Here is a 14695-nt window from a genome sequence, read left to right as displayed (position 1 = left end):
TCCCTTTCAGTGGCGGAAATGCAGAAATAAATAAACAGCGATACGTAAATGTCATTTGGACAGCATGTATCTGAAACAGCAGACAAAACACCAAGGTATTTTCTGTCCCCAAGCTGTTTTGACTATAGCCTACAGAGTAGTCACCATCTCCTCCATCCCGAGGGAAGCGTTTCTGGCGAGCTGTGAAGTTTGAGTCTACTCATGGTTTGCGTTTATGCCAAAAACGCTGGCGAGACGCATAAGTTAAGAATAAAAGCCTGCAAACAGTCCGAACATCAACTCCTCATCACTAATGCAAGTGTGCAAGCATACTGCGGGGGGATGGGGCATCTTAAAAGTGTATGAAGTCTAATGGGGGAGGGAACTGGTCCCTCTCCTCTCTATGCGCCCTCCCATTGAGGTGTTTTGCTCACTGCTCCCTTGCATTCGACTCAAGCCCCATTCCCCCCACTTCTCTTTCAAGGAGAGTTCATTTTGAGTCTCGCCCATTGTTGAGAGTGAAGGGACTGCCTTGGTAAAGGGTGGCCCAGGGGTGGGAGGCTTTGGTCACAATGCCAGGTCAGCACTGTTGGAGTTAAGTTAAGTAACACAGGCAGGAATTTGGAGGAAAAAAAACAAAGCCTGGATCAACGATAAAGCAGCCTTTCTCTCTCTCCAGATTAATGAATAGCATTTGCTTCATGTTTATGCCTGCATGCGTCAGAGAGCAGAGTGAGATGACGGTCACCATATCAAGTGTACGAGATAATGAGCGATTAAAACGTGCCCTCTGATGGTTGTCGTCTTTCTTTCAAACAGGGACAGACATTATGAGCAAAGCAGGATTATTGTGACTTCAAACGCATTGCTAATGAAAGCCAAAAAACATTTAAATTATCCACATGGAACTCAAAAACACAACATAAAAACTTGAGTAATGCCTTTGCAATAACTCTCCCAGGAGGTTCTGGTACCATGTCTGGTGGTGTAGTAGTAGATTAGCACCGTCAGCATCGTGTTTTTGTCACACTGTGTTGGGTACAGACTTTTTTATGTGGCATAAGGCTTACTAATTGGCACATGGCTTTGGGTTGGCATAATGCATTTAGCTCAAGGAGCTCTTTCAGCACACTGCAATCCTGCAGTTGAATGCAAGGCTTTCAGCAGAAAGGTTTTAGCCCAGCATAGCTCATTGTTGAATAGTTGTCTTGAAACTCAGTACACATACTCAAGCGTAAACGGTAAGCACACAAAACAAATAATGTGGTCAACTGAAGAGAGAGAGACAGAGTGAGAGCGATCGATACCTCAACAAGAGAAAAAAAATCCTGGTGAGACCACGCCCACCCCTCAATTGTGGCTGTATCAGTTTCAAAAACATGAGTCCCCACCACGGTTTACATGACAGCGTAGAAAAAAAAAAATCATTCTTGTGTTCGTCAATTATGTGTTAGACCAGACCTGGGCAAAGTGCGGCCCGGGGGCCAAATGCGGCCCTTTGACTGTATTTATGTGGCCCTCCTGGAGTCAGAGCAAAACTATAAAACTGACATTGTTGTTGTCTCTGACATTTTGTCCTATGGATTGTTTTTTGTTTATTATGATGTAACTGAAACATAACCTTCTTGTCTAATTATTTTTTCTAAATCTTCTCTCGTGGCTATTTTAGGAGTATTTCGTGTCCCTTAAAATACGTCAGAATTGAAAGTAAATTTTGAAATGTATGAGCCACATTGACAATCTTTAAATGGAATGTGGTTTAAATTAAATAAAACACAACAAACCAACAGTTTCTATGCATTTTTACAGTGTAAATTCATAATCACACATGATTTTTATTTTCAATTTTCTCTTGTCCTCCTCTCTTTGTGTTTGACGGCCCTTCTCAACGGTCACAATATATGACCCTTGGGACATTTAATTGCCCACCTCTGTGTTAGACCATCATTTCCGGACTATAAGCTGCTACTTTTTCTTGCGGTCTGAGCCCTGCGGCTTATACAACAACACGGCTAATATATGGATTTTATTTACCCTTAAAGCACTCAAAATGTTCTGTTTTCACCCGTGTGTCCATAGCTCTGTCAACATAGTTGATCTCCTGGAGGTCTGGAATCGAGAAGCAGCTGCTGAAACCGGCAGTGGTGTCGGAACTTTGGGCATGTGGCCGAAAACGGTGCACTTCGAGGGCTTCGATGTGAATAACAGATGTGAGACACGGTCTCGAGACAAAGTGCGTTCGGCTCAAAGGTCTGACGTGAACACAAGCGATTAGGGTTTTTGGCTGCTGACTTGATCCCGGCTGGAGAGCTGCACCTTGTCTATTGTGAGAGCAGCATGGCTAAATCAAGAGTATTACGCAGCTCGTTTCCACTATTTCCTCACTCTCGATGATGGAACCCGTTTTCAAAACTGGTTTTGAAAAGCGTTTTTAAGCCGGTGCACCACTGACCTGTCCACAGCACAGACAGCACAACTGAACCTGCGGCTTATAGCAAGACCTATTTCCCTTCTTAAATTTAGAGGGTGCGGCTAATATTCCAGTGCGCTCTATAGCCCAGAAATTACGGTAGATAACAAGGAATAAATACAGTAAATTAAGTCTCTGTGCTGCTCATAGTGTTTTGCTCTGAGTAAAACACACAAGTGGGAGAATCTTCACCTTGTGCAACCACACTGGAACTGATAACAACCGAGGAATTGTTAAGATTCTTAACAGCGTTTTGGCATTTGAGCACACAAGACAGCAGTCAGCTAGCGACAGCAGTCTGCAGGCAGAAAGGATTTCAGCGAAGTCCAAAATGAAGTGTCCTTCTCTTCCACTGGGAAATGTGGGAACCAGATCACAAGCAGCAAGATAAACGGCCTTGCCACGATGGTAGAGACAGATTTACACTCCGACAGCTGCAGCAGCAGAGGAACATCAGTTTCGTGTTCGACCACAGACCAACAGGAGCCAAAACTTCCACCAGCATAGTGTCGATTAACTGCACTAAAGCATTTTTCTGCAGGTTCTAAAAAGAAGACGAAACCACACATGAAGTGATGCATCATAAAAACATTTGTTGCATCAAACAGGCATACAATGCTTAACTTTAAAAGTTGATTTCACAAAAAAGTTTGCATGGCAGAACTTTCTTCGTATCTTCTCTCAAACAATGACAAAGAAATCACACTGACCGTCAAGCCTGCACTCCACAGAATATTGTGTATGTACTGTGGAGCAACACAGACTGTGCACCCTCCTTTTTAATGTTGGGCTTGCATTGGGCTTGGATGCGTGAAATGGTGAGTGAAAACCAGAAAAGATGCATGAAGGATCTGAGATGTTTGTAGATTTGTGTCAGCCGTGTCAAAAATTGGCAGAAAGTGCTTAACAGTGTGAGCTGCTATAAGAATGATTCAAGATGCTGCAAGCTATTGGTATATAACTGAATTTGTTGTGAAGTTGTTGAACTTGTTTAGGGAGAGTAGGGGTTTAGGGCAGGGGGAAAACTAACAAGCAAACTGTGGTCATAACACATGAACATTATATAAATAAAATAAGTCTTGATGTATTAATATTAACACAAATATATACTTCAGGCTTTCTGCCAGGAATTTATGCAACCTGGATGCCCCCATTTCACAGGCCAGGACAAAAAAAAAGAAAAAAACAAGAACGAACAAAGATAAGGTTACAAGAGATCCGACAGAGACACAAGGAAGTAGGGAAGGGAGTGTTGACATTTTTCAAACTGGTGACAATAAAACATGAGTTTTTAATCATGAGAAGTAAATCTCGCTCTAATCTGCAGCCAAACTGGCTCGACCCATCTCTTCATATGACTGGCAGAATGTGTGACTTAAGTTCTACAAGCAACAGATGTATTTAGTCATGTTTCTTTCTAGATTTTTCTGTTAAAAACTGAAAAGCACCACAATCATGTCCATCTCCATGATGTGTAAATGGTATTATCTGTTTGTTTCGATGTTTCCACTTTTTTTTAGTACGTTTGATAGTGTGAGAGGGCATCTTTAAAAATAATTCACTGCAGGGTTCTCCCCAGCACTCCAGTAGCATACACTGGGAAAATCTCAATATACAGGATGCTTTATCTTGGTGGTGAAATAGGACTCACAATGTCAGTGCCCACTCACCGCCAGTCCACCAGGAGTCTGCCTTTTTAGGCAGACATTAAAAGAGCCTCAAAGTGGACAGTGAAGGATGTACAACACAATCTGCTTTTTCCTTCCCTGTCGTCAAACTCATTGGCACCAACACCCACCCATCCACCGATCGCAGAAAACCCTATGCCATGCACATCCTGGGGAGAAGCCTGCACCATACTTGTATTAAAATCCGCAACTTATGGAAAAACAGAACACTGACTGGTATTCAGCTACACTGGGACGAAGCTGTCAGCAAAGTTGTGTGTGTGTGAGAGACTAGATTTGGCTCAAAACATAATAACAGTACCACAACGTTTAACACTAACTTTGTTCAGTTCTTGATTGCACACTAACTGGCAGATAGATGATGACCATCTGCTGAACTGGGTTGTTTCCACTGATGCTGGACACGACAAAAAAAAATCTGAAATACTCTCATTTTGAAATCACCACAGATGCTGCAGAGAGCCTCTGCAGTTGCTGGCTGAGTTAAACAAATTAAACACACTCAAAAAAATAACTATCTTCAGAAGCCTGTTTTTTTAATCCATAAATATTATTTGTGTATACATTTAAATATATCACATTATACAACCTATTCACATAATTATGATTGTATTTGTTTTCCAAACATATTTCTACATGTTTAGGGGTCCCCAAAATGCATATATATATATATGATATTACATGTATATTATATACATCAATATAAATGAATATACATACGCCAATTTCATCATTTAGAATTTTCCCCACAACCCAGATTTGATCTGCCAACTTTTACAATGAAGTGTTTTAAAATTATTCAACATAAAGATGGAGAATAATAAGAGCTAAATTGGAGAAATTACGGATGGACTCAGGTACAGATGCTTGCCAAGCGTGGAATGCTGAAGTTGAGGTGCCCCCAGCTCAAACCAGGAACATTGTACAGTAATGACTCACATTACGAAAGACCTCACATTTCTCTATTCCTGTTCAGGTCTGCCCCATTTTACCATCAATCCTCAATTAAGCAGCTCAGAGAACAACAGGTCTCAGTTCTGAGCCATAAAGCACTGGAAAATAATGAGCCCAAACTGCACAAAGACCGATGGAAGTCCAGTTTTCACACACCAATGAGGAATTCACCCTCAGAAAATTCTTTCAGTGTCTATATCTCTACAGTCTCATATAAAAATATAAAATATAAAGTCTCATATAAAAATTATATTATTCTTATATAATATTGTCTTTTGGCACAAGAGAAAGCATGTGTGACCTTTTGCTGGGATTACGCTCCTTTTAAACCACTGTTGTGTACCAATGTAACGCATGTCCACACCTGACTATAGCGGACCTAATGAGAGAATCCCGTCTCGCTCTGCAACGTTTCCAAATAATGTCCGAGTGGCTGACTGGTCGGTCAAGTGTGCTGTTAATGGATGGCTGTCCAGTTCAACCGGGCCTAAAACCACCGGTCTCTGCATACACCTGGCTGCTCAGTGAGTACACAGTCACCTTGCCAGCATGTGAGAACTTGACCTGTCAACTTGAACTTTGTGGATCAGCTGTTCTGCCTGTGACTCTCAGGATAATTCACTAACCCAGTGACAGATTGAACAAGGTTGACCCACTGACTCATAGGCACCGAGAGGGCTGGTGTTACGTTACTAGTCTGCCGGAGAATGATGGGCGGAGTGGAATAAGATAGAGTTACGTTTTTAAACGGACAATCTGAGAATGTTAGCTCCATAACAAAACACTCCAGATGCCTGTTTAACAACTTTTACAAGCCATCAAATCCATTCGCAGCTCAACCATTATATGAAGCCAAAACCCAACTACATTCAGGTACCAGATTTCAAACATTCAAGCTTATATTGAAGGAATGGATCAATTCATCAATGAATGCTTACAGTATTTCAATTTCCTCAATTCCACTGACATGAATTAGGCCTGTAGAGCTTAATGGTTTGTACCAAAAAAAACGGGTGATGATACACATTTTTCATTTATTGCGATGCCAGTGAATAGCCCAAAACAATATCCAGAATATGCCCAGTGGGAAAGCGTTTCAGTTGAGACCCATTTCACAGCACCTCCACCTTTCCAATGAGAGCTCTCAAAACGAAGACTACATATGTAGTACGGGCTACGTTTGTCAGAGATCCCCAGGTTATACTCTACAATACCAGCCCACGCCTTTATGTATGTACACTGTTTGCATCGTTTAGCATGGAGTTTCCGGATATTTGGTAAAACCCATAATGAAGCCAAACTTTAGCGAAGCTTAGGCAGATTGGAGCTACCATGCCATGTTTTGTGTCTTTGAGCGGATGTGCCAGAATGAGTTCCAGGGTAACGTTATGATGAAGCGAGTAGTTACAAATTGAATGTGATGGTGAATAGCATGCAGGGTGGGAAGGTATGGTTAAAGCACAGAACCAACACTGTATAGCTAGATGGCACTGGGGAATCAGCAGCAGATAAGCTGGCTGGTTGACAGATGAACCCACACCGCCACTGGTCTGTCAAAGACTACAAGGGGAGTGTGTCTTCATCAGGTACACCAGTTAAACAGTGCACAGCCACAGAGTGCAGTGAGATGCCGCTGGAGTTCTGTGAATCAACAGATGTGTGTAAACACGAGCGTTCATGTGAGACAGTCACTAGTATGTCCATAAAAATACAAAGTAGACATAACAGTGCAGTGGGCCTGGCAGCTGCTTTGCCAGCGGCTCTTCTACACTACAGCCAAGCATTTGAGGGATGCCTTTTACGATGAATAAAACTCAACAAATAACAGGAGTATTTCACCATAAAGTGCCATAAAAGAGTAATGACACTAATCCATGTGACAATAACACCCGATGGAAGGGTCAAATAAAAGGAGGAAATTGACAGAAATACTTGAAACATATGTAGATATTCTCAATAGAGAGGGAAAAAACACAAACACAAAATGTACTTTTCTTAACTGCAGCAATAGTATTAGCATTTCAACAATACTGCACCAGGATCCCTGCTATGCTCACTTACCACAGTGAAGGTTTGTCATGTAAATAAATGTATATGATATCAGTTGCAAGAATTAGTTGTCAGTAAAACCACTTCATTGAGGTTAAGCATCCCCTGCCCTCTCCCAACATAACCCCTCAATAACCAAGATATTTGGGTTTCCCACGGACAACGACCAACACCTCACTAGGGTCAAAATGGCAAAGGCTTGAGGCATAACAGACCATAGCAGCTTACTGGCAGTTAAGCAAAACAATAATCTTGAACACCTTTTCCCCACACACCTTAGGGATAAAAGCAAAACAGAGTGGCTGATAATACTATAGATGAGAGTAAGACTACTATTAGATGTGTTCATGAGAAAGCAACAAGTGGAAGAAAGCCGGAGCCAGATAACACCACCTGTAGCTCATACGTTCAACCACATCAAAAACCAGAAGGGGCTCAAACATAGCCAGAATGGCTCCAGTGGCGAAGAGCATTTCAGGCGGAAACAAAACTTTTGCCAAATAATTTCTAAATAAAATGAGTTGCAAATGATTCGGATGGACAAAATTAAATATAAAGCATCGGAGAAATTAATATTATTTTTTAAATTTCTCTCACAGTCATATCTCAAGTAAGGATTAATGGTACGGGGGGGGGGAAGTGTCTCATCGTGCCAGCAGATGTTATCATAACACTTAACAATATGGGCTGATTTAAAGATGAGATAAGGAAGGCCATTAACATGGGACAAGTCTGTCCAGCTCAAACATGGATCGAGCGGAGTGACAAAGCCAGATCCAGGTGGATCACAGGACGCCCCTCAGAGCAGGCTCCCAGCACCAGGATGAAGACAGCTCAGCGAGGAAGCTGAGGAGATGAAACAGCATTTGTGGCCAGGGATCCCCCGCAGCCTCGCCTCTGTGTTCAGGGCCTCTGAAGTGCTCATAACACCCCCCACCACCTCGTCATCCGCATGTGAGCTCCCCCACCGCTGCACCTCCTGCCATTTGGTAACTCAAAGCAGCCTCCATTCTCGTGCCGGTTCATGTCTGAAGTGGACTCAAAATTCATGATTCAAGTATTCAAATAAAGGAGCTGATCTAAATTTCAAAAATACTGTCAAGAATCAGGAATATAATTCACCGCACAAAACACACCCAGCTCATACAGTGGGATGTCAAGATGTTTACACTCGCTAAACTTCAAAAGACAGCATCTCAGCAAAGTAAATGAATATCAATTTACTGAGTATCAGGGTGATTCAACTCCTCACCCTTTCTCCTTTTAAATACCAATTTTAAAAAAAACATCTAAACGGGTAAGTAACAATGAGTAGTAAAAGTAGGCACAATTCACAATTTAATTCGATGAAAAAGTGGCATGGAATACATTCTTCTCTATTAAATAGATTTGTTCAGTAGTAGATGAAAGCCAAAATGAGAGCAACTCAACAGCAGTTATGAGTAGATGAAAATTTGCAGGGGTTTCTTCAATATTGCTGATATTACTGATATCAGATCAAACAACAGCAGATGTGCAGGTAACTCACAAAGCTATTGAAATGAAGACGACAATCTCCTAAGCTAACACATCACAATATTGGAAACATTAAATCTAACCCGCTTACTTGGTCAGTGTTCCAAGATTTCATTACAAATGCTTGTGATGTCGCCTCGCTCATTTATAAACCGCAGTGATGTAAAAGCCCCAGAAATATGACGCCGGATGGTAAATTCTCTGTGTTTTCATAAGATTTCCAGGCACAGCTGGGCACGTTGTCCAAGCACAACCTGACAGTAATCCAACAACATCAAGTTGGTGTTAAAAACGGAGCGTTTTATGATTTTAAGATCAAGGACCTACTCAAGGAGAGATGAATAACAGAGGGGAAAAGGCAGCTCACAAAAAGAGGGAAAATAATGCAGCGAAAATTGACAGCTGTCGAATCATAGGATACAGACAAGATATGATAGACTAGGTTACCAGTAACTGACCAGTTCTAAACCTGTGCTTGTAATTCCCAAGATAGTATTAACAGACTTGTACTTTGGGGGTTTCACTATTATTATTATTTAGCAAACAAGGAGCAGGCAACATTGGTACATTATTTCTCGTGATGGCAATTGGGTGGATTTTTGTTTAAATGCCTGTTTTTATTATTTTGGTTATATTGATGTATATGCAGTAAAAGACAGCACAATTATCAGAATTTGATTTTTTTTAGGAAATAGGGATGTCAAATTTAAAAGAACATGTTTGACGACAAATGACCCAAACTACAAGAATTCATAGATAAGGATAAAATAAGTCATTGTGGAAGTAAGGAAAGGTTGTGTGAAATCAACAACCTGTCATGAAAAGTAACACTACGTTCAAGGGAACAAATGGCCAGGACACAACTTTTCACCTTTTGACTTGTCTCGCAGAATGGTTCAATATCCACATGAAAATCACATTCTAAAAGAGAGTCCTTTTACCTGCATGGTAAAAACTCCCAGCTCCTGAGAGGACAGCTTCTTCATCTGCTCCGACAGAACTTGTGCTTCCTCCAAGATAGAAAATTCCGTGTCAGCCCGGCAATATCCACAAACTAGAGCCGAATAAATCAGCAGAAAGCTCCAGGGAAGAACTAGCGAGCACCGGGGAAGCCGCCGCGAAGAGTCCCAGAAAGTAGCAACCACCGTCGGCTTGAAGCTCGCTAAGCTCCGCGTCGTCCTCCTCCTCGCCATGATGGTTCTTCAGACTTTTAAACTGAACTGGAGGAGTAAAAGGGAACTTTACAACTTTACAGATAAGAGTGCTGGTTCGACCCCGGACGAGTCTTCCAAATCCAAGCCAAGCATCGCGCGTCCCGGAAATCCGCGGAGAAGAACAGATCCATGCGGAGAATGGTGGAAGAAAAGCGGTGCTTCAGTTTTAACCCGCGGCCGGAACTCCAGTACGTCTCGGCGAAGAGTGAGAAGACCAGTAGATCCACCACAATGGAGAGAGAAAGTCGGAGGCGTGGAATCACTGAAGTCCCACCGGCGCCCGGATCCCCCGCCTGCGTGGATCTGGGTTACGTGGTGCGTTTAAGAGCAGCTCGGAAAACTTTCGGTGTCACGCAAACGCTGCAATATCATGACGACGCGAAATGGTAACATTGGAGAAGCACGAGTGCGGACACCTTTCTATATACCGAGGACAAAACTTAGCGACAAATGACAAAAACCTCTCCAGCTGTCTCTCTGATGTGCTCATTTCTGAACTTGTTCTATCTATTTACTCCCATGACGCGCTCAAACGCTGACACACCACCGCGTGAACACCCAGGGGCCGAAGTGCTTGTGTAAATAGACGCACTGTGTCTTATTTTTGAGGCCCCTGCTTGACAGTTGGAGTCCAGAGTCTCAGTCACAAGTGTTCTGTAAAGCATCCCTTCCACCTTCGCTTCCACACTGGCGTCAAAATTGCTACCACTTGCTCCAATGTGGCTTCACTCCCTTCTTCACCAGTTGAAGGGTTTCATACACATGTACTCTGTCTTAGTGCTCATGCCTTTCATTTGTCTTTTCTTCTCATCCATCTTCTCCTTTCCAAAACACTTCATCATCAGCAAACTCAGAAGAAACATGAGTTTTCCCATGTGTGTATCGGCACTTTTTCCAATGTGTGTATTGGCACTTTATGCTGTGAGTTTTAGAATGCCTAGTGATACAGTCATACATTCTAAAAAGGGACATATTTAAAATGAAGTTGCGGTTTTCAATTCCTTGACCAGAAAGCTTTTTATGTGAAGTGTTCTATTTTGCATTCAACTTCCTTCAAAGTCTATTCAAATCTTCAGACAGAGTTTACACAATACAGATACAGGGTTACTGAGCCCTCATGCAGCGCACATGTCTGCAGCCGAACTCTCCCTCAGCTCTTGAATGGACTGACTGTCTGAGTGTTTTGGCTGGAGTCAGATGTTTGCAGGGCCGCCGGTGCTTGTAGACACTTGAAAACACCAGGATGTTTGTGGAGGCTCTGGTGTGTGTGTGGACCGCATACATTATCAGTCAAAACAAAAGTCTTGTTATCTTTTGACTGGAAACTGGAGTTCAGTCACAAATCATTCGCTTCTTCATTTAGTTAATTTGAAAAGGGCTTTTGAAGAAAGTTAATATTCCTCAGGGATTTGATCCAAGGGCTGCAGAGCAAACGTAGAAATCAATGACAAAATCGGTATAAATTGAATGAAAGTACAGTCACTCAGTATAATGTATAAGTATAATGTTTTGTGTACTTTGTGTTGTGACTTAAATACAACCAGAATTTATTGTCAGTCCAATGTTTCATACTTAAAATGTACATTATAATAATATAAATACACTCACCATAAGAACCGTCCAAGTTTAGACATAGTTTGAAAGAAGTTTCTGGCTTTGAATCCAGCTCGATTGCTCTGCAAGTTTCCTCCGACAGTCTAAAATATCACAAAGGTAAACTTTGTGTGTGAGTGTGTTCTTGTACCTGCACTTTAAGAGTAAAAACTACACTATTACTAGGTTACAATTAGGTTGGAGTTCCTTAATGAGTTATTGTTGAGTTTACACATTTGTTTTAGATGCTTAAATTTAGATTGAGAAGCTAGGAAAAGCAGTATACCAGTGACACGCCTCACTAAGATAGAGGTACAAATGTGTGTGTATGTGTGTATCTGTCTGTCTGTAGCATCCCATGATGGACTGGTGTGACCAATGCCTCGTACTTGTGTGACCTCTCTCCCAAGCACAAGGGATTGACTATAGAGCCTCTCACGATTATAATGAAATGAATGTCATGAAGAAAAGGAACACAAAAACCAATATATATATATATATATATATATATATATATATATATATATATATATATATATATATATATATATATATCCCATCTCGCCCTGTATTCGACTTCCTCTTTTTTCAGAAAGGAATTGCTTCATCAATTCCCATCAGTTGCCACTCTATTTTAGTTAACGCCATCAGCAGATTCAATTTAGGGATCCAGGATTTTTTTCTCTTTCCAAAAATTGTTATTGATACTATTAGCAAGCAGGCATACATTTACAAAGTGATATAACTTCAAACACAACACAATAATTTAATACAACGAAAGTTATGGAAAAAATGAGATGAATAACATTGAATGACAATGATCGAGTTTTTATAGGACTCTTTAACAATTTTCGGCATTTATGCTAGATTGACTTTTTTTTTTTGCAAGGATACATTGTCATTGGGAGATTGTGTTGGGGATGAACTGACGCTGCTTGGTGGAGTTTGCATGTGAAAGGGCAGCAGCTCTACTGCGATTTTCTACAAATTGCTACTAATTTAACACGTTTTGAAACTGATGAAAGGACTACACCTTAACTCAGTAAAGCAAACAAAAGTCCACCTTCAGTAATTCCCTCATGCCAAGATTTGAATATTAAATAGTAAATTCTGACAGAGCAAATGAGAGCTGATGAAGAAACCAAACACACATAGCTGTGGAGCTTTACATAACAGTGATGCCTGTTCTTCAACTTGGTCTCACCCTGGAGTTAATTACAATTTGAGTCATCATCAGAGTTTGAAGTCAAGTTAACCCTTGAGCAGCTCACTGCGGGATCCAAAGCATATTGGATCCCGTAGTCTTGGATGATATTTGAAATTATTACAGGGTTAGCGCCATACCCTAAAACCCAGAACTATGAACACATTATTTTGAGTTAGTGTCTCTTTTCGGTGTTTGAAAAGTTTTTCTTCTTTCTCTAATCAGATAATCTCTGAAGACTGAGTTAGAAATAAAAAGTAATGAATTAGAACAGAGCAGGAACAGTGTCCTGCTCCAGTGTTACACAAAATCACCTCATGTGGAATTTCACCAGTTTCTGACAAATAAAAGATGTCTAATCTAATAATAGCATCTGTACAAATTGAGGTCTATTGAACCAAGGCCCATGTTCTTATCTTCATTTCTTGTCCTGGGGAGAGCTGCTTTCCTTCTCAGGAACCCCCCACATCTGATTGTTCTCTCGTCTACCGTCAGGTTAGAGGAACAGAAGTTAAAAATCTGGAACACTAACTGCAGTTTGACTCCAAAAACACAGATGAGTAACAAACATGTCTTCTGTCTCAGGTGGTCATGCTACTCGTAGCTGTGCTTAATTTATGCATGCAGACATTTCGCTTATGGTCACCTATCAATCTAGTTCAAGACTTCACACAGGAATGTGAAGTAAGTGCTATTTCTGTTTCTGTGTCTGCTATTTTCCCTATAAAGTTCTTTCAAGTGCTCTATTCTTGAAACGTACTCAATGGAAACCATCACGAAAGCATCTCTGCCATTACAGAATGATTTTCAAAGAGAATCAGGAGTCGCAACAGGCCTTGCAGATGTTCTTTCATTTTTCGAAGAATCTTGGTCTGCAGTGGACCAGTGTGAAGGTTGGCCATGTTGCAGTGGAAAAGCTGGCAACTCACAGAGAGTTAAGTAAAGCCAGATGAGAGATAGAGTGCACTGTTGTTTTGTGACGCAACTGGTTTAATACTATACACTATGTTCAGAAAGCATAACAGTAAATGAGTCTATGAAAAAAGCAGGTGTGCAATGCAAGGATCTCCCTGGGCATGGTTCTCTGCTCTTACTGGTCTTGTCATGATTATATAAATATATAGCCACCGGATCAGTCAACAAGGATGCTAAGGATCTAAATTTTGGATACACACATTTTATTGTAGAAATGCAACACATTTATATGTGATGGAATGAATCCTGTCTATCCTCAGCTTTATATTTTTTTTAAAGTGTTTTTATTTTACTAAGTTAATAAAATTGTTTGTTTTAGGGGCCTTATGTATTTATTGGTTTATCCTTATTCAAAATGTATTTTTAATTCATTAATGTATTTATTATCATCTTTTCTGTTGAGTGCGTTATTGAATTATTAAACATATACTCAAACACTGACTGTGCATTGTCTTTCTAATAAAAATGGATCTCAGAGCCTATCAAACTGCATTTTCCACGGTTCGTTGAAGAGCTGGAATGAGTTAAAGCCACGTTGAGGACAGGATCACCGGTTTGAGTCCCATGATGGAGTAGAAATCACATGACAAAGACACAAAGAGAGCCAAAGTGTTCAGGAACAGAGAAACATCTCCTGCTTTCCTTCAGCAGATTGAGCGAAAGTTCGAGGTTGCATGACAACGATTCACCACGGCTCTTTATTCACAGCTGGTCCTGGATCAGCCTCCGACCACATGCAGGAAGCGAGCCGAGCACAGCTGCTTCCAATTCTCCTCTCTGGTTCATCATTTCAATAGGGATTAAAACCAAACTCTCATTGTGAGAAGACTGAGGCGGCAGTTGGCTTAGCTTCACCCTGTAGTATGCAAACAAGACTAAAGCTAAATACATTTTTATTCCTGTGAATGGTCATTATCGTGAGACTGCCAATGTCTAGAGCCATCATACCACAGCTTCACTTGTCCACAGCTCTATGCCATGTCCATGTCCCATGCCCTTCATTGGGTTGTTGTGAAACAGTGCGGGGACACTCTTGCACTGACGACCAGTGAAA

The 14695-nt window shown here is 41.1% G+C and overlaps 1 protein-coding gene across 1 annotated transcript in view; it reads right to left on the bottom strand.

Moving 5' to 3' along the window:
• Positions 1-10130, bottom strand: part of cachd1 (cache domain containing 1) — a 55731-nt gene extending 45601 nt beyond the window's left edge. Inside the window, exon 1 of the mRNA XM_053853113.1 lies at positions 9597-10130. Coding sequence (XP_053709088.1) covers positions 9597-9848 — 252 coding nt within the window. The 5' untranslated portion in view covers positions 9849-10130. The remainder of the gene's footprint in view (positions 1-9596) is intronic.
• Positions 10131-14695: the final 4565 nt, after the last annotated feature.

Source organism: Synchiropus splendidus, chromosome 1, assembly GCF_027744825.2.
Source record: "Synchiropus splendidus isolate RoL2022-P1 chromosome 1, RoL_Sspl_1.0, whole genome shotgun sequence".
NCBI classification, from domain to species: Eukaryota; Metazoa; Chordata; class Actinopteri; order Syngnathiformes; family Callionymidae; genus Synchiropus; species Synchiropus splendidus.
The sequence above is the reverse complement of the archived record's forward strand: the minus strand, read 5'-3'. Positions and strand labels throughout refer to the sequence as shown.